A 25116-nucleotide genomic window follows, 5' to 3' on the forward strand; every position below is an offset into this window, starting at 1 on the left:
ACAGCTTTTACAGTGACAATTATTAACAGCTGCACTTTTATTTCCGGCCGCTAGAGCCCGCTGCAGCGCGCTCCCTGGTGACGTCACTTCAGTCCAACTCATAAGCACTATGAGCGAGCCTCTTCCTCGCCGGGTGCGGTGGCGCGCGCCTGTAATCCAAGCTACCGGGAGGCTGAGGCTGGCGGAGCGTTTGAGCTCAGGAGCTCTGAGCTGCAGCGGACTATGCCGATCGGGTGTCCGCACTAAGTTCGGTATCGATATGGTGCTCCTGAGGGAGCTCGGGACCACCAGGTCGTCTAAGGAGGGGTGCACCGGCCCAGGTCGGAAACGGAGCAGGTCAAAGCCCCCGTGCCGCTCAGTAGTGGGATCGCGCCTGTGAATAGACGCTGTAGTGCAGCCTGAGTAATACAGCGGGACCCAGTCTTTTACACACAACAACTCACTACTCTTTTCATACAAACACTCAAACATTTCATATTTACACCACACACCAGCGGATTCCTCTTCTTAGTCTCACCAAAAACACACACAAACCAGCTGCTGCAGCTGTCCCACACCGCCTCCACCTGGACCACACCTGCTACTACACCAACCACACTCAATGCTTTTGGACACATCTCTCAGATATAATGGAGTCTCACTCATCATGTTTGTGGTTCTGAGACATTTCAGTGCAGTTTACATGCGCACTAGTATCCTGGTTTTGAGCCAGATAATCGAGGAAAAAATCAAGGGAATATACTTTATTTGGGTATTGCCATTTTATGCACACATCTTGCTAATTCTATAACTGCTTGCTAAATTTCTTCTTTAATGATTTTTTAAGTTTTATCTGGACATTTTATTTATGAATATTGTATTTCATCTAGTTGCAAAGCACTTTATAGCACTGTTAATAACAGTAATATATAAAGTGTATTATTATGTCATGGGGAAATATTTTACTTTTTACTCCACTACATTTGCCTGACAGCTATAGTTTTCCATCCACTTCCTGACCAGTGAAAACCATGTTTCCTTCTGATAAACTGAAGGATTAATTGTCATTTTATTGATTGAGAAAATTTTACCAATTATTTAGGATAATAAAACAATTAACAAAAAAAATTGAATTAGCTCTCATGTGTTACATATAGCAATGTCTTTAGAGGAGCACTATACACACGTTTTTGACAAAGTTTATAGTGTAATTTATGCACTTGGCAGATGTAATAGTCATTTCAGTATGAAATAACAACCTTTATTTTTATATTTCACCATTTTCTCATCAGTCTGGGCAATTGTACTTATGTATTTATTAACCCTGACTCATGACCAGGCCTGTTTGATATCATACTGTAGTTTATAGTAACATTACTAATATACAATTTTACTTAAACATTAACGTTATCTGGGTGGGTGGGTGGATGGGTTTTTTTGGTATACCCTGTGGTTGTTTTCTGTTTACCACTGTGATGTGTTAAATATGATAGACTGGACATTTTAATCCTGTATACCATAGTATATAGTTCCACTAATAAAATGTTATAAAAAGTTACAGAAAATGTATTACTTTAAAAGCAAATTTCTGTGACATTTTTATAGCCAGTTACATCATCAAGTAACTGTCATATAGCAGATAAAACCTAAAACTAATGTTAAAAATAAAAGAAAGTCTCATAATGGTATTAACAAGTTTCAAAAACATTCCCAGTAGAACCCATTAGTTACGTCAGCATATTGCACCTAGTCAAAAGAAACACAGATGACTGCTTCAGTTCTGATTTAATTTATTTGTTAATAATTACACTTGTTAAAGTTCGTGGTCTTCTGGGTGGTAAAGTTCGCTCATCAGTCGGTAGATGTATGACGGCGCATGTCCTCCAATGTTAGAGATGAACAATGTGATGAGCTCAGGGGGGACGTAGTCAAACACCGGACAGTGCACGTTCACCTTTGAGAGAATCTCACCTGGAAGACAGATTTGAAACAGTGAATTCCTCAGCATATTAACCAAAGGCTTAAAAAGTGATGTGGAAAAGATGAAGATTTGGTTGACTGGTTGTTGATCAGAATTTTGTGAAGAATGTCTGAGTTACCTTCAGTGAAAGGAAGCACCTCATGGGGAGAGACAAACTTATGGAAGGTATCTTCTTCATTTGGGAACTAAAGACACAAAATATGTTCGTTGTCATTTCGCCTTCAGCAGAAAAGACAGAAATCTGGCAGATTGGAGAGCCTTCTTACCTGAGGAGAGAGTTTGAACATGGGAGCACAAACAATGAGCGGAGTTGAGTGGTGCTTGGCTGCAAGAGCCAGCGTGTGAGTCCCGTTGACGGCCCTCAGACCTCCGTTTGCCAGAACTGTCTGCGTACCGATGATGACCTTGGGAGGGGGAGGGAGGGAGGGAGAGAGAGAGAGAGAGAGAGAGAGAGATCTTTATTTGTCACTGTCACCTGTACAATGAAATTGGAAAACATGCTCACCAGTCGGTGCAAACTCCATAAAAATAAATAAAATCCCTAGATTATATAAAAAAAGCTAAAATGCCAGAAGTTAATTAAAAAAATAGATAGAACTTAATAAATAAAAACAGCATTTTCATGCAGACATTCTGTTAGTATATTGCACAACCACGATCAGAAAACATTTTTTTTGTGTTGCTTAACTCTTTGTACTGCAGTTGGATAAAAACTGTCCTGGAACCTGTTTGTCCTTGTTTTATGGATCTGTATCTTTTGCCTGATGGCAACAGTTCGAAAAGTGAATGTTCGGGGTGGGAATTAACCCACATGCTCTGATGTGCCCATTTCAAAGTCTTCTGTGGTGTTTAATACCTTATTAACACGAGACATGACCGCAAATATGGCAGCGTCTGTGATCACGGTTGTTTCGATGCCGGCTTTTGAGAGACTTGTTGCCATCTCATGTCCCTGGTGGAAGGTAAACAAACAAACAAACAAGATAAACAGTATAACATTTGAGCATCATCACATTTTTTTTTTTACTTTTTCCGACATTAACATCGTGTTTTGTGTCTTTGATGTGTTTCTGCTACCTGGCAGAAGGGGGCACACTCTGCGACAATGACATGGAACTTGCGTTTGCGTGCAGCGTCTTTGAGGAAGGCCTCCACGGTGCGAGATCGACCAACAGTCATGATGACCTCATTAGAGTGAATGTGTTCCAGAGCCTGCATTGCAATGTTGTCAGTTGTTCCCTCTGAAAAGTGAAGTCATGTATGGAGAAACAGCAAAATCTTTTAACTTAACCGATAAATACAGGCTTTGCTTCAATTTAATTGACAAATACCAGCTGTTGGATCCATTTTATTAAGAAAAGAAAAATACCCAGCTCGGTCAACAACTCGTTAATGGCCTCGATGACGTTTGCTTTGAGGGCGGCGAAATGTTGTTTGAAGTTCTCCTCGTTAAGTCCTCCAGAGGTCAGCAGCTTGTGGAGAGATTCCTGCTGGTCGGCCTCTTCACTGCTGCCTCGAGATCTGCAAGAACACAACAGAGCAAACAAGCTCAAACTCAACTGTGCAAAAACATTACACACAGTATTATAGGCATGTTACTTAAAAGGCGCAAGACAAGAAAAGGGGCACAGAAGACATAGTGAACAAAAATATCAAGTAATACAGCAAATACATATGAAAGGGAAACACCAGGAGCCTCATGTATCAACGCTGCGTACGCACAAAAACACTGCGTACGCTGTTTTTCCAGCACACACCACATGTATGAAAAGTGAACTTGCCGTGAGAATGTGCGGACCGCTGCTCAATCTCTCTAGGTGCCTTGAGAATGGAAATCCTTTCAGAATATGTCAGGAGTTGTGCATATTTGATCCAATATGTGATGTTTAATTGGGACAACAAGTTAAGTGTGGCTTATGAACTGATGCGTAAAAATTAGTTTGGCACGCATTACGCACTGGCTGCTCTAGGAGCGTATGTTGAGGGACTTCTGCCATGGTGCAGGTCTCCGATCCGCCTGTGTTAACAGCCACAGTAACACCTTGTTGCTGATCGCAGAGCTGAGGCAACAAATAGCTAATTTTTCCTGCCTCCACCTCAGAGATCACCACGTCCACCTCGTGCGCAGTGGCAGCACGTTCATTTGCCATTGATTTGTCGATAATAATTGGGCATGCCGGCGATTTATAGTCATCTGCATATTCATTTGTAGGAGGAGCCGGGGCCATGTGCGCTCAGTTCCCCGCTGGTTGGGATGTATCAAGGAAAGGTGCGCTGAACCTGGTGTAGGAACAGTTTGATTCATGTGGAGGTGAGTTTGCGTACATACTTTTCTAGTTTTGGGAGTACGCCATCTTTCAGTATGAAAGCTACGCACTCTTTGATACATGAGGCCCCAGGTCACCAGAAACACATTGAAGGTACTGGGTCTATATTTTCTTAATTAAGTTTCCAATAATATTTGATAAGGACTTAATATTTAATCGGCTAAGTTTAGCTGTTCGTGGGGTGGCAAAATTGCAAGTATTTCCAGGAAACCTCCTCAGAAAAAAATATTAGAAAACTACAGACCTGAAGAAATTATTTTAGCAAACATTGTTGGGTTTTCTTTGAAAAAAACAACAACAACCGGGCAAATTAAAGTGAAAAAGTCAAGTCAAACAAAGACAGGATGTAACCACAATAAAAGCACAAGTTCATCACAAGCATCAGTTATAAGATTTATGGGCCATGTCAGTGTGCATAATCAATGAATTTATCCTTTGACCTTTCCAGTGTTGTTAGTGGTTTCTACAGTTGTCATTCTGCTCAGTTCTCACCTGGCATATTCCTCTCTGATGATCTTCAACACCCGTCTGATCATGTTTCCAACAGTGGTCTCTGAAGGCTGGGCGGCTGTCATTCTCCTCCCCTCATTACGGATTATTTCCATCAGATCACCTGAAAGAGAGAACAATCGAGTTATCTGTTAATGCTAAAGCTTGTGACAAATTTAACCCTAACCCTAACTCCTGTTACTGTTTAATAACATCTACAACCTACAAAGCACCCACAAAGAGATGTATCCCTAATAGATTTTTCCCCTTTTTCTGCATAGTTAATTCGTTGCTTTTGGTGAATGGGCAATATTGATTGTAAATGCTCTACCTGTGGATATTTATATCTGATAAACTGATTGAAAGTAGACCTGTCTAATGAATAATGACATTTGAAATGCTTTTTGACAAATTGAGGCTTTTGTCCCTATTTGTCCCTCTTTTCTTCTCTTTTGATTTATAGAAGGAATTTAATATAAATGATAACACTTAAAGATTATTGATATATCAGTATGTTAGCCGCACCTTTGAACACCTTACATTTGCACTGTCACAGCTCTCTGTATTATCTATCTATCTATAGTCATGGAAAAAAACATTAGAGAACAATCAAAATCATTATCAAGAAAACCATGGAAAATGTCTAGATATCAGTTCTTAAATTAAACTCTTATGAGCTATTTTGTTATCATTATATTTGTCCAAACAAATGTACATTTAGTTGTACCCGACATGAATTTGAACAAGAAAGCAAGGAGAAAACAAGGGTGGTCTAATACTTTTGGTCCATGACTCTATCTATCTATCTATCGATCTATCTATCTATCTATTTATTTATTTATTTAACACAACCAGTTTGACAAGTCCTCAGTGTTCAGCTACAAGAATATTTTTATACATATACTGGCGTACGGTCTGAGTTAAACTGCGTATTAACAAAGTTAACAGTAGCATGGAGCACCTGCGCTGCTCCACCGAGCCTGGGCTGTGATCCTGCGGAGCAAGGCTGTCGTCTCCCGGGCTGTCTCCGCCGAGCCCCGCAGCGGTCCGGTCCCGCTCCCTCCGCGCTTCAGGTCGCACAGAAACGCTTCAACTCTCTCCGTCAGGTCTGTTTCTTTGTCTGGGCCCGGCATGGCTGCTGTAAAAAGGACTTGCTGTCAGTGTAAAGACCAAACAACTCAGTAGTTGCTGTAACATGCAATTATTTTGACGAGGAAGTAGTTTGGGAGTACATCCGGGGCATTATGACTGCGCTCTCTGTGATTGGTGGACCGCTCCACAGAAACATTGCAACAGCCGGGCCATTGACAACACCGGTGTACTGTCCACCATAGATATATATATATATATATATATATATATATATATATATATATATATATATATATATATAAACACCTTTCTTATATATATCTATGCTGTCCACTACTGTGACCATTTTAATCGATGCCCGGAAAACGCCTGGAAACCTCCGAACAAAACCATAACCCATTTGATTAAATTAATTTACTTATACTGTGTGAAATGTATGTTTTGATTTAGTTCCCTGAATTCATATAAATATGTTAATGTAGTGTTTAAAATGTGCAATGGAAAGAGTGGTACACAACAGTATATCTAAAATTTTCCAGTTCAAGTTATAAAAAAAATGTGTATTGATCTTAATAAGAAAAAGACTTTTCTCAACCCCTAAAAAAACAATTAATCCTTTCGTTCATAAGGGAAAAAACTAACTGCAAACAAAATTAACTAGGAACTAAAACTGCCGATGAATGTAAGTATTAAATTGCATAAAATGTACATTTTCAAGTAAAGAACAAGTACCTCGAATTAGCTTTTTAGTAAGTAAATGACCCTCACCACATTTCACCCCTGTAAACAGGATTTCATATTCCATTATGTAATCGCCATATCTCGATAACAGGATAAGACACTCCATTATATCTGAGAGATGTGTCCAAAAGCATTGAGTGTGGTTGGTGTAGTAGCAGGTGTGGTCCAGGTGGAGGCGGTGTGGGACAGCTGTTTTTTGTGAGACTAAGAAGGGACAGCTGTTTTTGGTGAGACTAAAAAGAGGAATCCGCTGGTGTGTGGTGTAAATATGAAAGGTCTGAGTGTTTGTACGAAAAGAGTAGTGAGTTGTCGTGTGTAAAAGACTGGGTCCCGCTGTATTACTCAGGCTGCACTACAGCGTCTATTCACAGGCGCGATCCCACTACTGAGCGGCACGGGGGCTTTGACCTGCTCCGTTTCCGACCTGGGCCGGTGCACCCCTCCTTAGACGACCTGGTGGTCCCGAGCTCCCTCAGGAGCACCATATCGATACCGAACTTAGTGCGGACACCCGATCGGCATAGTCCGCTGCAGCTCAGAGCTCCTGAGCTCAAACGCTCCGCCAGCCTCAGCCTCCCGGTAGCTTGGATTACAGGCGCGCGCCACCGCACCCGGCGAGGAAGAGGCTCGCTCATAGTGCTTTTGAGTTGGACTGAAGTGACGTCACCAGGGAGCGCGCTGCAGCGGGCTCTAGCGGCCGGAAATAAAAGTGCAGCTGTTAATAATTGTCACTGTAAAAGCTGTGATGTGATGTGATGATTAAGTAGTGATTTGTTTATTTTTGCTGATATCACTTGAGAGTGGTATAATTGTACATGAATGAATGTAATAATAACAATATGTATGACTTCAGATCAGTGGTTAGCTGTCTGATATTATGCAGCATTATTATTATTATAAACTGATAGTTGACAATCGCGGATGTAGATATACAATACATACAACACAAACACTTACCCCTAAAAATACAATAATAGTAAAATTATTTATGGAGTAGGGCTAGTTCAAACTAGTTGAAAACATGAATTGAGAAGGTAAGGAAGCCTACAGTTTCTCCTGCATAGCTAAGATCTATTTGTCATTTCTAATGGATTTTGTTTTTAGACTGGATGATGATTACAATAATGTTGCAAGTATCTTCTGAGGGTTCATCTTTATTGAGAAGTCCAAAACCTGCCTAAGTGAACCCTTTGAAATTACCTACGTTTCTGCATTAGTTTGTCATAAAATGTGATCTTATTTGCATCTAGGTCTCAAGTATAGACAAACACAACATGCTTAACCTAATAAATAATAAATAAAAGCCTTAAATAAAAGTGCAGCTGTTAATAATTGTCACTGTAAATTAAAAGTGATATGATTATACATGAATGAATGTAATAACAACACCAGCCATAGCTACATCTTTATGTATGACCTCAGATCACTGATTCGCTGCCTGATATTATATTATTTTTATGAACTGATTGTGGACATACATGGCTGTGGAGATACAATAAATATAACACATACAATTATCTCTTAAAATACATTTAGTAAAGAATAAGTATTAATTAACTATAAAATTGAAAATGAAGACTCAGAAAATCTATTATTAACCCAGATGTATTAGTTGCAGTCACAGATTTATAGGGTTTATATTAGGTTTATATTAGGACTGAAGGCAATATTAGGTAATGGTGTGTACTAGGTAAAAAATAACAGTCCTTGTTACTGTAAGAAAGTCGTTTTTGTGTATGCCTAGTTATGAAGTAACATAGCATACAAAAATACAAAGAAAAAAAACTGATTTACCTTTACTGAAATATTTTTATCTGAGGTATTGTAGGTATTTCAAGTACGGTTAAAAAAATAAAAAAAAGACAAGTTCCATAAAAAAAATCATGTGAATCATGATAAACTGATCTTAAAAAGCAGTCAAGTCTGTTCGAGCTATGGTGAAGCTGCTAGTGTGTCTATTTACCTTGTAAGAAAAGTACAACTATACAATATAAAAGCAAAAATTGGTTATGGATGGATAATGGTCAGGGTTTGCAATATTGTAGCAACTCCTACAAAAAAAAAGAAAGAGAAGATTGAATGAACACTTATTAATCAGCGTTTTAATGCGCCATCTGGCGGCCACGTGACCGGACACACCTCAGACCACACCCACAGGTGCTTTCTGTGTCTAGCTAACGCGCTAAATGCTAAGATGCTCGTAGTGATTTATGCGTTCACTTTTACTTTCAATGAGAACTTCCTGCTGTTTGTGACTGCAGCGCGTCATTCAGGTCAATATGTCTGTAAACTTTGTGGACGTGGGATCACAGAGGCCGAGTGGACTGGACCTGGGACCTCATGAAGCCCACAAAATGCCCCTCAGACAGGTGAGTACAATAACACACTGAATAAATCAGGTTGTCTGGACATTAGGGCTCTGTGTGTAGGCCTAGTCTATTATGTTCACTTGTTAATTCACTTTTCTTTGGTAAAACTTCCTTACAGTAACAGTACTTTTACTTGAGTATAATATTCTCATACTCTAGTTTCTGAGAACACTAGCTCAATCAAGATTTTGTGTAGATTGTAGTTTCCAAGCTCTCTCTCTATCATTAAAAAAAGCTACAGCCTATATATTTAAAACTCATTTTGTTTTGTTGTTGTTTTTGTATGATGTTGACTGTTGATGTTTAGTGTAAGCAAAAGAAACACACACTCAGGACAAGTGACATACAAAAATAAACAATTAGACTCACCTCTGTATTTTTCCCTGTACAATTACATGTTCTGTATGTTTTATATAACAACCTGAAGGGCCAAATTAATACTGTTTCAAAGTCTTATAGACTGTCAAGAATACTGGTGGGGAAATATACTGAAATAGCTAATATGAACCCTTGAACAGCCCTAGAAAATATTCATCATGGGCCTTTTTTTAAAATCAAGGAATTTTACTTTCCTCCTAAACTAAGCATTTTTTATGTAGGCCCACAAATTTCATTCTACATACTTAAAAAAACAGTTTTTGTTTGTTAAAGAACCTCTCAAAAGGTCACACCATGATCATTTTTGCTATATTATTCATTGAAAATGAATGATGATACAAAAATGATCATTCTCTCCTATAAGGTGAGCCATGTTGCAATTGCAAAATAAGTTAAAATAATCGCAATTAGATATTTTTTCCAAATTGTTCAGCCCTACCTCAGTTTCTAGATAGATACATAAAAGTGTAACTGTAATATCTAACCACAAGGTGACTCCCCTCCCCGCTTTATTCAGAGGTATGAAGCAGCTCTCCCAGTTAAAATCCACAGGGATTTTTGTGTCTGCCAAGTGTAACGCTGAGTTGAGTGGTTGGATGTGAAGGCTTTGGGATGGGGGTCAGAGGGGAGCATGAGAGAGGCTCTGGCACCCCGCTACGGTCTAACAGAGAGAGAGTGCATTGTTCTCTGACCTAAATTTCTTGACCTGGAACTGCAGAGAAGAAAGGTCAGCATGAATGGGACGCAGCAACATGTCTCCACTCTCCACTGCCCCACACTTGCTGGTCAGACCATGACATCATCCAACTGTCAAACAGCATTTTCTGACAATTAGCCCCTCTGAAAAGATTAAGACCCAGAACAGCAACCAGCAGTGTAATATATCTGCTCTCAGTTTATAGTAGATCATCATAATGATTCACTCGACTTGTGTTGAATAGATTGTGTCCGTGACTGCCTTGTTATTGGTAAAACATCCAAAGACTGATTCTGAATCAAGCACTTTAATTTTTGGCACCTTTCCTGATGTCACATAACACATTAAATTAAGTTATTTATTCATTAAAGATTCTGCCTCCACCTGAAAAAATGTCTACAGCCCCTGAGCTAAATTAATTTCCCAGTATGAACAGTTGAATAGCCCTGATTCGCAATCATTATGTTCCTAAAAGTTCATAGAGTTGTTTTCCTTCCTCTGTTCATGTGAATGAGTCTGAGCAGCTGGGAGGCGGAGCCAAAGGAAACAATAGTGTGCTTGCTCTGTGGGCTTATAGATGCAGAATGTTTTGGGTGATTTGGGTGAAGTATGACTTTTTGGCTTTATGTGCCATTAAGCTACTCTCATAGGAATGAATGGGGTTAGAAATGGTAGCCTTGTCCACAAAACCAATGGGTGACGTCACTTTAGCTACGTCCACTCCTTTCATTCTGTCTATGGCTGTAACAGAGTATTTATACATTGTAGATGGAATATTAGTAGACCCAGACAGATAAATCGGTCGACAGATAGTATTGGCCGATATTGGCCTATCAAAGGCATATCAGTATTGGTGTATATGCTGTTTGATATGTGTCCTTTTTTTTACATAACATATAATGCAGAAAACATTGCTTGCCGTAATTTAGAAATGGTTTTCGCTCTTATTTTTTAACTACATTTTTAATCGACAGCAATTAACTGAACAGTAATGATGTTCATTTAGCTACTTATTTTATTCCTATTTATTCTTTATTTTCTCACGTATCATTGATAGAATTGACTGACAGTGTTGTGTAATGTATAATTATGTTAAATATTATTTAATAAAGTGTTGTGTTTGAGAAAGTTGCTGTCTGGGTACCTTTGCAGAGTGGTTAAAAAAATCCGTGCACAATCCAATTTCATTCCAGCTCAAAAGAAATTACCATATCGGTTATCGATGAAGCCCTGAAATCAGTATCGACATCAGTCTCAAAAATCCCATCGGTCGGGCTCTAAATATTAGATGCAGAATATTTGTGTAATCTTATACACGGAAGTCAAACTTTCTGGCATTACTATTCATAGGAATGAATAGGGCCCCGCCTCCAGCATCATATCCATTTCTCTTTTAACGTCCATGTTAGAAATGTAGTTTTGCTGCTTTTACTTAAGTAAAAAGAGTACTCAGTTCTCACCTGCCCGTCATTGCCCTTAATCAGCCAGTCAATAAACAGCTTGTACACCGTCTACAAACACTAGTTAGCTGCCTGATTGTCAGTTCAGCTTCATTTTTTTGTGCGTCCTTTTTGTGCTTGTTCCCGCCGCCAGCTGCCCGTCTGTTGCCTCCTTCTGGCCCAAACAGACAGAATAAACCTCTGCTTGAATTCTCACATGTAGTCGTGACAGAAAGACACACTTACGTTACTGTCTTTGGCCAGCAGGCTCATCAGCATCTCAAACACATCCAGTGGCATCATCACATTTACGGGTGTGTCTTGGCGAGATCCCACTTGTCATTTCTCTGAGCTCGTCCTGGTGCGTTGAAGAGGAGGAGGAGGGAGGCAGATAAATCTCATTCTCTTTTTCATCACACTGACTTCATTCTTCACAGCCCTTTGATGAGACAGGGGAGCAAACCTGGGTGGAGTCTGGAGATTTACGGCTGACAGAAGTGTGCAGGCCATTAAAGCCTGGCGTCCTGCTAATGAACAGTCAGTGCAATCACAGTGAGAGGAGTACAGTATGTACAGAGCTCATCGATCCAGTGTCATCCTTAGGGACGTGTAAGCTGTAGTCTGACCCTGTCACATGAAAGGACAACAAGATTCATCTTTATTTTCTAATCAGAACTTGTGTTGGATTATATGACGCTGTATATCTCACCTCAGACTACGTGTTATTGTGTTACAGTTTCAGAGTCTAAGCAGAAATCTAATTCAACAGATTGAGAAGCAAAGACCACATCAGAGTTTGGAAGTCATGTGCAAAATAGCAACAAAATCACCCCTTCATGGTGTGAATGAATGCACAGTGTTACCCCAAACACACACACACACACACACACACACACACATACGCATCATTCTCCCCCCTCTCTGTGGGTATTGACGTGCAGCCGGCAGCCCCAGCTGTTGCTCGGTGATGCAGAGTTTCAAACTGTGCGGCGTCTTGTCATCAGAGCGGCGGCGTCTCGTGGGAGAGCAGAGATGAGTGCTGTAATTAGCGGGGGAATGAGGCCAGCGGCAAGCCGAGTGTTCCCACGGGGCCTCTGGAGGCCTCAGGGGACTTTGAGACGCGTGGCTAACCTGTGGGGCTACCTGTGGCTTTGAGTGCTGACGTGTTGCAACTAAAGCCATGAAAGAAACATGTTTTCACTTATTAATGTTTGGAGACAGCAATGGGATGAATATGAATTTGGTTTTGCAAGGGGGGGGCTGGCATTAATAATCAATTTTGGATTATAATAACCATTAAGATCTAATTCATAATTTATGTCAAGGTTGTGTACTGTAGAGAAGTCCCTCCCTTTTCAGCACCTTATTTAGGAAAAAACAACAACTTTGGTATTCAACAGCGAGAGACAAAAGTTTTTGATCACATTTGAATTGTGTATTTATATGTGTTTGTTTAATTTAAAAAAAAAAAAGTAAAGTTAAGAAAGTTGTAGTTTGTCCACAAACTGTTCAAGACTGTGAACCCCAATTCCAAAAAAAGTTGGGACACTGTGAAACGTTAATAATCACAGAATGCATCAATTTCAGAATTCAGTGTATTTTTACAAAGTTTATCAGTAAAATATATGACAATATATTTTACTGATAAACTTTTTTTTATTGCATTTATGTCACAAAGGATTAGCAAATTCTTCTTTTATCTAAAGATTGCAACATGTTAAGTCATAATTTCTCTGTCACTGAAGCTTTGAAGCATCACTTGCTAGTCAAGAGTCCATTTGTCATAGAACCATTTAGTTTTGTGTGAAACACTCGGTGAACTACATTTACAGTCTTTCACAATAAACATCAAGCTAATGTTCTGTGGTTAGGGTTGAATAAAATAATCCCTCCAACAGTGTGAAATGGCTTGCATCTAGCTTTGAGAAGAGTTTTCTTTCATTTGTGGATGTGCCAGAGGTATTATTAATTAGTGACTTGCAGCATGTGCAACAGGGAGTTAAACCCACCAACATTTCTGTTTTTAAAAACATCTTGCTATGTTTTGTGGGGGCAGAATGCACCCAAGGTCTCATGGTGGTCCACAGGAAGTGGAGGGACTTTGTGCCTTTTTTTTCCTTCTCTTTTTTTTAATGTAATCTTAAATTAAATATATTTAAGTTTGAACTGTCAGTCAGATTTAAAAAAAGAATGAACAGTAAAGATTAATTATGTTGGAGACTTTTTTTCATTAATTTCTGACATTTTGTGGACTTAACAATCAGTATCAGTAATCAGTGATTGATAGCTCAATCGATTCTGCTCAATTGAAGCCCTAAAATTTAAAGTTATGCCCTTTCTTAATAAAATGTAATCTTGGTCTCAGTTTGGTCACCTGTTGTGGGGATATTTTATTTTATTTGGTTTTTATTTAATCTCAAATACATTTTTCTTGACCTTCAGATAAAGCTCACCAAATAAAGCTCACCAAATGTCTTGTTATTCCTCCACTGTCAGCATATACAATAATAAATTGTGTGTGTGTGTGTGTGTGTTTCCCTGTGTGATGCACACCGTCTGTCTGTGTCTGCGTGCGCTGGTGTGTGCAGGTGTATGACGGCTGCTTCTGCTCCATCTGCGTCTGCCGCTGATGAGTAAAGCCATGAAATAGATCCAGCTGGAGATGTGTGGAGGAGACTGAGGCCTCCTGGGAAATCATCCACACCTCCACCAGCACCGTGTCCACTTCCCCAGCACCCCAGAGAGCTATCAATAAGTGGGTAATTGAATTTTAAGCACAAACATTGCCGTCAAATGAGCGTCGACGTGTGTGTGTGTGTGTGTGATGGGGGGGTGTTTAGCTGTGTGAACATGGTGAGGCTGTCGTCCTGCCCTCTGGGGGTTTGCACAGGAAGGATGAATGTTTAATCCATTAAATAACAATTACAGCCTGTAATGGTCCAGAGTGGCTGCTGGAGGGAGGAAGGCAACATGGCTGCTCACGTGTCTGAAAATCAGTTTGCTCCTTCATGACACAAAGCATCCTTACATCACTGTGAACCAGCACACACAGATTAGTGAAGCTTTGTATGCTGCAGGGCAAATCTGAGAGTTTTTCAACCTTAAGGGGCTTTTCTGTACATTTACAGTAAGAAAAACATACACATGGTGGATCATTTGTTGTTGATTCCAGCATGTATTTAAATTGGATTAGTTTTAGGTAAATAAATGAATAAAGTACTTAGTATTTCTTCACTAGAATGTTATTCCTGGCAGTAGGGGTTGGGCTTTTTAAATGCTTTTAAAATAGATTTCATTAGATAACTTTGTTAATTCCCACAGGGGGAACTGGTTTGGTCATCCATGCACCATAACAATTAACAGAAGAGACACAAGTCTGACAGGAAACATTCAGACAACATATAAAAAGACATACTGCAGTGACCGTAACATTAGAGCAAAGTAAAAGATAGTGCAAGAGGATGTTAGCTCAGGAGCCTGAATATCCACTGACAAAAAACAATGGCAGTGTTAAATTAAATAAAAATAATTTAAAGGGCAATCAAAAGGGATGCACATAAGATAAGATATGATAAGAGATAAGATATATTTATCTGGCAGTGGGGAAATTTAGTTGTCACAGCAGCTCAAGATTCAGGCACAAATAATATTAAAAAAATAAGACATATACATTCTATACACATTCTATACATACATTTCTGCTAATTGGCATTTATTGTTTATATATATATATATATATATATATATATATATATATATATATATGTATAATTATGTATGTATGTTTTTTTTCCTGGAAGTACCTTGCATTTTACAGATATTGCACATTGTAGAAAATATATTTTAGCATGTTAAATAGGTTAAATAAGTTGTTGCATGTAGTAGTAGATAAAAGCTAAATCTATAAATCCGGAAATGCATATGAAAGAAAAGGCAAAGCAAGGTTTATTTATATGACACATTTTAGCAACAAGGTAAATTACTTTGTGCTTTACATAAAACATTGAGACGAAGTGCAAAATAAACGCATAATAAAAGTCATTAAAGAGCCAAGGGAAAATACATTAAAAAAGCTAAAATGGAATAAGACCGGTACAAAATACAAGAATGAATTAATTATTTGATTTAATATTAGGGGGAGTCAAACATAAGAAGAAGAAGTCTTTTAGCCTTAATTTAAAAGACTTGAGAGTTGCAGCGGACCTGCAATTTTTAAAAAATTAATAAATCACTAAAACCTGTTAACAGGCTGTGAGCTGTGCTAATATTTGGTTTTAAAGCCTGGTTCTGTCTTCAAACACCTTAATACAAACCTTTTTAATGAATTAGGAGTCAAACCAATAAACCAACTTTTGTCTTATAGTTTCCTAATCATTAAGAACGTCTAGTAACTTATTTTTCATGTCTGATGCTGATAACCCAGCCGTGAGAATCTGCTGATACCAAACCGATCCCGTCGTTGTCCTTCCTTTATACAACCAAGCTTTTAATAAGATATTTGTATGGATTCACTTTGTCTAACCATCAAAACAAGTCATGTTTAAACTGTGAAGCAAAAGAAATGAATATGTCGGCCATACACAATATGCAATACTGCGGCTTCTTTTTATTTGAGCACACAGCTCAACACATCTCTCTTCTCAGCATGTTGCTTGAATAACAAAAAATACATTTAGGCTAATAAATTGTACCAATACTAAATATCTAATCGACACATCCCTACTTATCATCTTTTTTCCAGTTTCTTGGAAAGAATTACCTGAGCTACTAATAATAGGGAAAATACAGGCTGTACTGATGCATTTATTAACTTTTCTGTATTTAATTTTCTGTGAGGCAAAGGAAATATTCTGCCCATTTTCAATAAAACTTGCCAATATATAATTAATAAACTCAGTAAATAACAAATCAGTCATTTTTTTTTATAGTTAAAAAAAATAAATCTGAACACGTTTTTTTTTTTCAGCATCTTGGGTGAATGTCGACTTATTGCCTTATATAAGAGGGGATAAAAGTGAAGAAAACCACTTTCAATCCAAAAAAAGGAAAGAAAAAAGTGATAGATAAATAAATAAATAATATATAATATAAAGATAAGATTTTAAAAAAATACAATTTAAATAAAATAACTATATACATCTATCACCTATATCTCCATGTTGGATAATTGCTCAGGATGTATATAGTGTGTGTTTTATATGTATATTTTTACTTCTAATCAATCTTTACTAATTGATTTATCTCTGCACTAACTGTTCAGCTCATGTTATTGATACAAAGAAAGCGGCACAATGAGGTGCAGATTGTTTAATTAGTTGCCCACTTGACCTTTTGATCAGATTCATTCATCAGTATCCTCATCATGTGTTGTGTGAGTGTAAAAACCTCCCGGCCCCGTCTCAGCGAAAATTAGATTTTAGTGGTTATAAGTTCTTTCTCAGTAATATGCAACCTTGAAAAACGACTGTATAAAGTCAGAATGTAGAAGCTGAATTTAATGTCTTCGGAACTCATTTGTTTTTTTACAAAGTGCTGCAGACAACCTGACTTAAAACAGAAGCTGTGCCAATATTTTATTCAGTCAACTGGAATAAACATCACTCTTAGGAATAAAAAAAAAATCAGGCTCTTGTCTTGAGAGTCAGAAGCGAACAGATGTTTGTTGGGATTACATTTCCACTGTGACTGTAAATTAAGTATGTGGACTGCATTACAACAGCATTTTCTTGAGTCTGAAGCTGTAAACACCGGATATTAATCCCAGGGAAATCATAAAAAATTGGAAAATTGAATCAAACTACGGTGTCAAAAATACATCTTTTTGTGGAATACCAATTTGAATGGCCGGAGGAAGGTCACAGCTAAAAACTTTTTGATTATTCATCTCACAGAGAGAACAAATATTCTAGAAAAGTTGGTTTAAAAAAAAAAAAAGTGTCACCTACAAATACAGTGGCATCCATGTACTCTCTCGTTTTACATCATCCGGTGTGGCAGCAGTGTTTGAAAGTAAAAGTCTTAGTAAAGGTCAAGCTGCTGTTCAGTCAACACAGCAGTCATCTTACTCAGATTTCAGACTCAGAGCTATTTTGAGGATTAGAAAACTAGAAACATTTAAAGGCCTGAATTGAGTGTTAGGTGCTTATCGGTGGTGGAATGTAACTTACTTAAGTACAATTTTGAGGTACTGTACTTACTTGAATATTACCATTTTATGTAAGTTTATACTTCTACTCCACTACATTTTTAGGCAAATATTTAACTTTTTATTCCACTACATTTAACTTTAGCTACTTTTCAGGTCGAGATTTAACATAAAAAACATGATAAATTTAAAATGATGAGGCATTTTTATAAATTAAACCTTGTAACAGTATAGTTAATAGGAGCCCTACCTTTACAAAATTATTATCTAATAATATATTTGGTATATTTAATACTTTAATGCTTCTGTGATACATCAAGAACAAATGTAATCCTTGTTTAATCGTACAGGAACTAGGGCTGTATTAATAACATGATATCAATATTTAATTTTATGAATACCACTGTTATGATCAATACGTGAGTTAATATACACAATATAAAATGTATTCTGGTTTGTTCACACTTTTTTGTTTACTACATAATTATGTGTTCTATCATAGTTTTTATGTAATCTACAATGTAGAAAATATAATAAAAATAAAGAAGAACCATTGAATGACAAAATGTGTCCAAACTTTTGACTGGTACTATATATTTACAAACATCAGACACTGCAACAACACTCAGATTGTTACACATATTACAGAGATTGTCACTCAATTAAACTGTATTCTGTGTCAAAGTCAAAATAGTAAAAAAAAATAAAAATAAAAAAAAGGCTGCCAGACCCATACCAACCTTGGTTGAGTATTGTGTAGGTGGGGTGGACAGAGAAGTTTCTGATCAGTGTGTGTAAAGAGGAGGTAGATGGAGGGGTCCAAAATATACGGGACTATATAATGTCCTTTTGTTTCAATTCACAACATTAACCATCAAAATGCGACCATAATCCGCCCATGTTTATATTGCATAGGTGTGTCGTGTTCATTTATCGATATCACTACATAAAAATAAAAAAAAATAAAAATATGAAATGAAAACTTTTCAAATGTCATGTACAACTCTTGTATTTTACATGTAGGTCTTTCCAATGGACATTAAAAAAAAAGTTTTAACATGCATTTAAAAACAAAAAAAATCTGTGAGAGGTAAAGAACACCATTGCACTAAATATTGATTGAAATAGTTAGCCATGGAATTAATAATGAAATATAAACAATTTTTACTCAGATTTTTTGGTTTCTGACACTTTTGCATAATTAAAAATGTTTAATTGACCCATTATTAACATTATTAACATTATTGCTGTTCCTGAGAAACGATCATAATAGGAGGGTTAAACATGAAAGCTGTTATGGTGCTCATTCAAGATACATAAAATAACAGCGATAATGATTTATTTAAGGAAATAATTTAGTATTGCCTGGTCACCTAAAGTATGTAACTTTACCCTCCCTTACACACACACACACACACACACACACACACACACACACAGAGAGCTCCTGAACACAGTGTGTCTGTGTGATCGTTAAGTTGCACTTGTGATCCAAAGCGAGTTTGCTAGCTGTGGTTTTCTCATGCTGCTCACACAATGGCCTGTATATGGGAGCTGCCTGGTGGCATTGCTTAATTAGGCGAAGAGTTGATTCGTTTGCACTAATTGACAGCTAATTAAAGGAGTGAGGGCACATCGGATTGACGTTCCTCTGAGTGCAGAGGCTTTGACTGCAGGGGATGTCAGAGAGAGGGAGTTATGAAATATTGAGTCTTCTGGCTACCACCTGCCATTAGAGGTGGCCTCAAACATATGGACCCATCTGTGTGTGTATGTGTGTGTTTGGTTCAACAGGCTCAGTGTTGAAATGCAGCCTGTAGAGTCTGGCTGCTTGTGGTTCAAAGTTTTCATAAGCTGTAAGAAAAGGAAAGTGAGTCTTAGTCTATATCAGGGGTCGGTAACCTTTGTGGGCAAAAGAGCCGCTGCTGGCCGAGAAAAGGGAAAAAATGTCAGAATGGAGCCGCAAACCTTATTTCAAGCCTTACAATGACGATAAAACAGCCTACTAAGTTTAAACTAGCCTACCAGCTTTACTAATAGGTCATAATAAGCATTTATCAATATGATTTTGTCAGAATGCAGTGAGAATCAATGTGCAAATGAGAGGCTTGACACTGAAGAAATATCTCAGGAGATTTGGAATCAAAAGCTTGCCTAGCTAGAGAAACCTAAAACTAGAGGTTAAGGTGCCGTGCCGTAGACTTTTGTAAGCTATGATGCACATTTAAGTTGACCCCAAAAATTTTTTTTTATGTTTTAATACCGTAAATAAGCTGCACATTTTTACAATCGAAGAATATGAATAGTTTTTGATCTACATTAATGTTAAATAAAAATTAAACATAAACAAATTACCATTTCATTTTGTATAAATGTTTTGGTCACAGCCGCTGGGAGCCACTGCAGATGGCCTGAAGAGCCACATGTGGCTCTAGAGCTGCAGGTTGCTTACCACTGGTCTAAATACATGTAATAATACAAAAAATTTCTGATACACCTCAGAAACTTTGCTGCTCCTGTGTCTCTGTCTTAAACACGTTGGCAGCTCTTCAGGTTCGGGACGCTGTCAACCTACGTTAACACAAGCAGTCTGGAGTTCGAGGGCCAAACACTGAAGCTCCTGAGTGAGTCAAGTCAGATCTCTCGCCTCCTGCAGGACAAGGGAAGCGCTCTCTGCAGGAGACCAAGAATAGGCTGTCTTCATGTCTGCTGGTGCTGCCCATGTGTAATAAAAAAAGACAATTAGGGGCTTATTAGGGTCTGAGGGAGACGTAGCTCACGGGGCTCTGAGCCGCTGCCATAGCTCAAAACAGTCAAGGGCATTGTCTCACCTAATTATGCTGAAACCAGAGGCCCCTTTTTGTGTTGCCACTGCCATGCCTGTCCGATTCCCTTCTCCTGCCTAACCGCTCGTCCCTGTCCACCGTGGAAGTGTGCTAATTAGACAAGAAATGAGCCCGAGTAATTATGTCCATTCTCGTTACGGCTTGCCACAATGAGGAATATTATTTTGTCAGGAAAGTTTTGGGGGGTTCGGGGGGCCTCTCTCCCACGTTTCCCCAAGTATTCTCCTCATTACGCCAATAACACATCTGCACATGGAACAAGGGAATGTGGCACACTCGGCAAGTCAGAGTCCCCGACAAACTTCAGAGCACAAATAGATGCACTCATACAGAAATGGAGACTATAGAACGGCAATAGCATGAAGTTATTGCCCTAATTAATGCTTTGTGCCCACAGAGCAAACTGTTGAATCACCAGTGGCACATTGTTAGGATTGTGAGAGCCTTTTGTTTCTTCACCTTAATAGGATGTTTTGATCAACGGCTGTTTGGTGACCCAGCTCTTCTTCTTCAATGCCGAGCTCTGGGAAACAGCAATTAGCTAGATTAGAAGAGCCATTTCTGGAGCCCCGGACAAAGAAAAGATGGATCAGACAGAAAGAGCTGATTCACAAACCTTTCACTGACCCAGACTGTTTTTATTGAAGAGCTGTAGTGAATGAATGTTAATCAGTGATATATTCTATAATAGATCATTTATACATTTGATTGAAGTCAGAGGTCCTGTGTGTCTGCTTTAGTAATTTGGCTCCTCATAGTTTCATCTTTATTATATTTTCTTTCTTTATTGTTTCTTTGCAGTGCTTGTGTACAGACAGTGATTTGAACAGCTGTTTGTTTTGTCCTCCTCACTGACAGGGGTTCGGTCACAATTTTAACAATTTTTTGGTTTTGTTTGTCTGTTTATCATCTGGATTTAATAACCACCGATTCTCATGAAACTTGGTGGAGGGGTGAGGAAGATCCCATTAATTTTGAGAGCGGATCCAAATCACAGGGCACATACATAGATTATTTTTCACTTTCAGTAACATTGTGAGATAGATTGTGCTGCATTTATTTTCTGTTAAATATTCAGAAAAATTACCTCCCAGCTGGGAACATTTACACCACGCCCTCTCAAGTCGGAACAATTTAGAAAGTCTATGAAAATGTTGATACATACAGTCATGGAAAAAAAATATTAGATCACCTTGTTTGCTTCAATGTCTTGTTCATTTTAATACCTGGTACAACTAAAGGTACATTTGTTTGGAAAAATATAATGATAACAAAAATAGCTCATAAGAGTTTAATTTAAGAGCTGATATCTAGCCATTTTCCATGGTTTTCTTGATAACGATTTTAGTTATTATCAAGAAAACCATGGAAAATTGCTACCTTTGCTCTTCGTTGTCATGAAAATACTTAAAATGGCTTTTAACGTGTTGTTTAAACTCTCTGAGCAATAAAACACAACACATCTTCTTTGTAGCATCTCTGTCGTTTCAACTAGAGCCCCAGATATATCGGTTGACAGATATTATTGGCTGTATGCTGTCTGATATGTACCGTTATTAAATTTTTTTCACACAATATATAATGCTGAAAATGTTGCTTGCAGTGATTTAAAAATGGTCTTAACTATACATTTTCTTCTTTTCTTTGAAATGTTCAGCTATTGACTGAAACTGAACAGTAATGATGTTTATTTAGCTATTTATTTTTGTTTTCTCAGTTGTCATTTATAGATGTAATGCATTGTTTGTATAATCATGTAAAAAAAAGTTAAATATCAGCCCCCATATTGGTTATCAATTAATTCTCTCCCTCTAAATCAGTATCGCCATTGGTCTAAAAAAACCCATATCGGTCTAGTTTCAACTTAAAAGTTAATGAATGCACCAATGTCACAAGAATGACTTCCCAACTTGTGAAAAGGCACCATCATTCTGTGGCATAGATGCTCTCCCAAGCTTTTATTTGATTTTTGTTGGTTGCATCATGGGTACAATTGAGTGGGCCTATAGATTGAATTACGATAGAGCGAGCCCACGTCTATTCTTATCAGTTAAGTTTTTTAGTCAGCAGGCTAAACTTGATTTAATTTTTTTATTGTATGAACATTTTCACTGAAAAACAATCTAATCAATGTCTCCAAACTAAAACAGTCGAAAGGGAAGATTTTGGTGCTTTATAGAACCAACTGGTTAATGCTACAGGGAGCGATTACATTAAAACCAGTATAGGAACGACACAATTGCTCACATATGCTTTTAAGTAATTTATTAAAATGCAAACAGTTAAATACCCAGACAAAGGGTTATTTGTAGAATGCTGCCACACATTTTCTAATTCTAAAATATAAAAATGGATGTTTTAAAAAGTCATTAAAAAAATTCCTGTTAAATGTTTGGAACGCTTTCAGATAAAACATGTACAGTTATTAGGTTTCTTCTACCAAACTCTAATATAATATTCATGTTTTACAGGATGTGAGGGTCCCTTTTATTTGTGCTTCCTCTCCATGAAGAGCTGAGCTCTGATTTTGTGTTTTTCTGAACCCAGAGGTTTAGAAAGTAATAAGATAGAGATGAGACGTGATGCATAGTAGGATGCAAAAATGCGTTTAGCTGCATCCTGATCCAAATGGAAGGATGTGCGCGTGCGCGCGCGTGTGTGATAGCGCGTGTGTATGCGAGTGATGTAGAAACCTCATTAGCATAGCTGTTGGTATGGCATTGATCTCTTCATTCACCTCTAATGAAATGTCTCTCTAATAGCTTCTCATGAGATGCTGAAGGTAATTTAAGTTGCTTCACTCCTCTCTCTTTCACCCTCACTAGTTCTGCAAAACATCTGGTGCATTTTAGTTTATATTTGTCATTTTTATTAATTTATTTTATCACAATTTCTTATCAGTTTTGTGAATTGTCCTATGTTTTACAAATATCTTTTTTGTGTATTTATTTGTTTTTTATTACAGTTTATTAGCATTTTTATCATTTATTTGTATTTTTATTACAATTTATTAGCATTATTTATTTATTTGTATTTTGATCACAATTTATTAGAATTGTTATTATTTATTTATTGTGTTTTTATTACAATTTATTAGCATTTTCATTATTTAGTTCTATTTTTGTTTATTTTTATTGATTGTTTGTATTTTTATTTGTTCATTTTAAACGAATCAAATGGCTGACACTTTTTAATTTTTAATTTTTCCATCACATTGATAGTTTTAAGCTACAATTTCAAACTGACTAAGGCAAATAAATGCAGAATTATTTACTAAAACAATGTCTTAAACTAAAAAACAGTTAATAGCGTTGTGTTATTATAACACAGGGCTTTTCCCTCCGCACTCTGAGGCCTGCGGTGTGTTTTCCTGCAGGGAGCTGCAGGGTAGTGAGCCTGATAATTGAGTTGACCGGGTGAAGCCGCATCTCTTGATCACATCTCCGATTACAAACCAGTAAATGTGTTGTGGGTTTGACCGCCACTGACAGCCTGACGCACCAGCTATTTATTTCTTTATTCATCACCACATGTCCCATTGATAAGACTGTATCTGCGCTTCCCTCGCGCGCGTCCACTCATCTCCATAAACTGTCCTCTGCGTATAATTATGTGTCCAGATGTCCGAAAGTGTGCCGCACATTATCTCCGAACGATTGAAAGTGCGCAATAATTGAATAACAGCTGATTAGTGAGGATTAGGTTGGTGCAAAGTGAGAGAAAATGAGAGTATTTTCACTTCATTTCACATTTCAGCGCGCTGAGGCTAAAATACTGTGATAAATGAGTGTGAAGAGATGATTTCCCCTGACATCACAAGTGTCTTTTCTCTTACTTTCACTCGCTAAAACATGATGCAACTTTCCCGCAGCTTTTTTCTGTTTGCTATCACACCACACAACAGAAAAAAACATAAATAAATCTGTTGCTGTGGCATGTGCTCCCCTGTTGCTCTCACATCTAATTGCCACCCTGGTGTGTCCTAAATACCCCGAACATTGTATCCTTTATCATGTGACCCGTCAGAGAATAAAAAACGCTTAATAATCTATCAACAGATGCGCAGACAAAACGTTTAGTGCGCAAACCTAATTAGAATATGCAAATGACGGTGCGCGTTATATGGGACGTTAGGGAGAGAGCTGCAGCCTGCTAACGGATCAATCAGCCTGTGGTCCAATAATAACAAGCTGGATTGATTAATTAACTGAAAGAGAAATTGGCTTTTTTTTCTCTTTTTGCTGCTGATCCTCTGTGACCTGACTCTAATGTGCACCAGGTTTTTTTTATGGATTAGCCTCATTATTGGCATATTTATTGGAAATTTAGAAAGCTAAGTTATGAAGATCAGTTGCATTTATTGAAATGTTATCAGATTGCTCATCTTGTCAATTTCAGAATTATAACATTTACTGTCATGCAGGCCATAGCCTTATAGATGCATTTTTAAGGTTTAAGGTTTCTTTTAAAGGCAAAATGCTGTTTTTTAAATTATTATTATTATTATTATTTAACATCAAAATATATTTGTACATACCTACATCATTGTAATTATATAATAGGCTGAAATAAAATGTTAAGCTTGGAGGATTAAGCTTATAATGTCGTTTTTTTCATGAAGCAAAGCAGCAGA

General features: G+C 37.6%; 1 protein-coding gene across 1 annotated transcript; it reads right to left on the reverse strand.

Moving 5' to 3' along the window:
• Positions 1–1752: 1752 nt before the first annotated feature.
• Positions 1753–6033, reverse strand: eif2b2 (eukaryotic translation initiation factor 2B, subunit 2 beta). The gene is made up of 8 exons (XM_059356535.1): positions 5738–6033; positions 4780–4900; positions 3330–3481; positions 3038–3201; positions 2817–2912; positions 2227–2364; positions 2079–2145; positions 1753–1950 (listed from the first exon to the last, which is right to left on the reverse strand). Exons 1-8 carry the CDS (start codon positions 5907–5909, stop codon positions 1793–1795), a joined length of 1068 nt encoding a protein of 355 aa, XP_059212518.1. The 5' UTR covers positions 5910–6033; the 3' UTR covers positions 1753–1792.
• Between the last annotated feature and the right edge of the window lie 19083 nt (positions 6034–25116).

Source organism: Centropristis striata, chromosome 18 (genome assembly GCF_030273125.1).
Source record: "Centropristis striata isolate RG_2023a ecotype Rhode Island chromosome 18, C.striata_1.0, whole genome shotgun sequence".
Lineage (NCBI taxonomy): Eukaryota > Metazoa > Chordata > Actinopteri > Perciformes > Serranidae > Centropristis > Centropristis striata.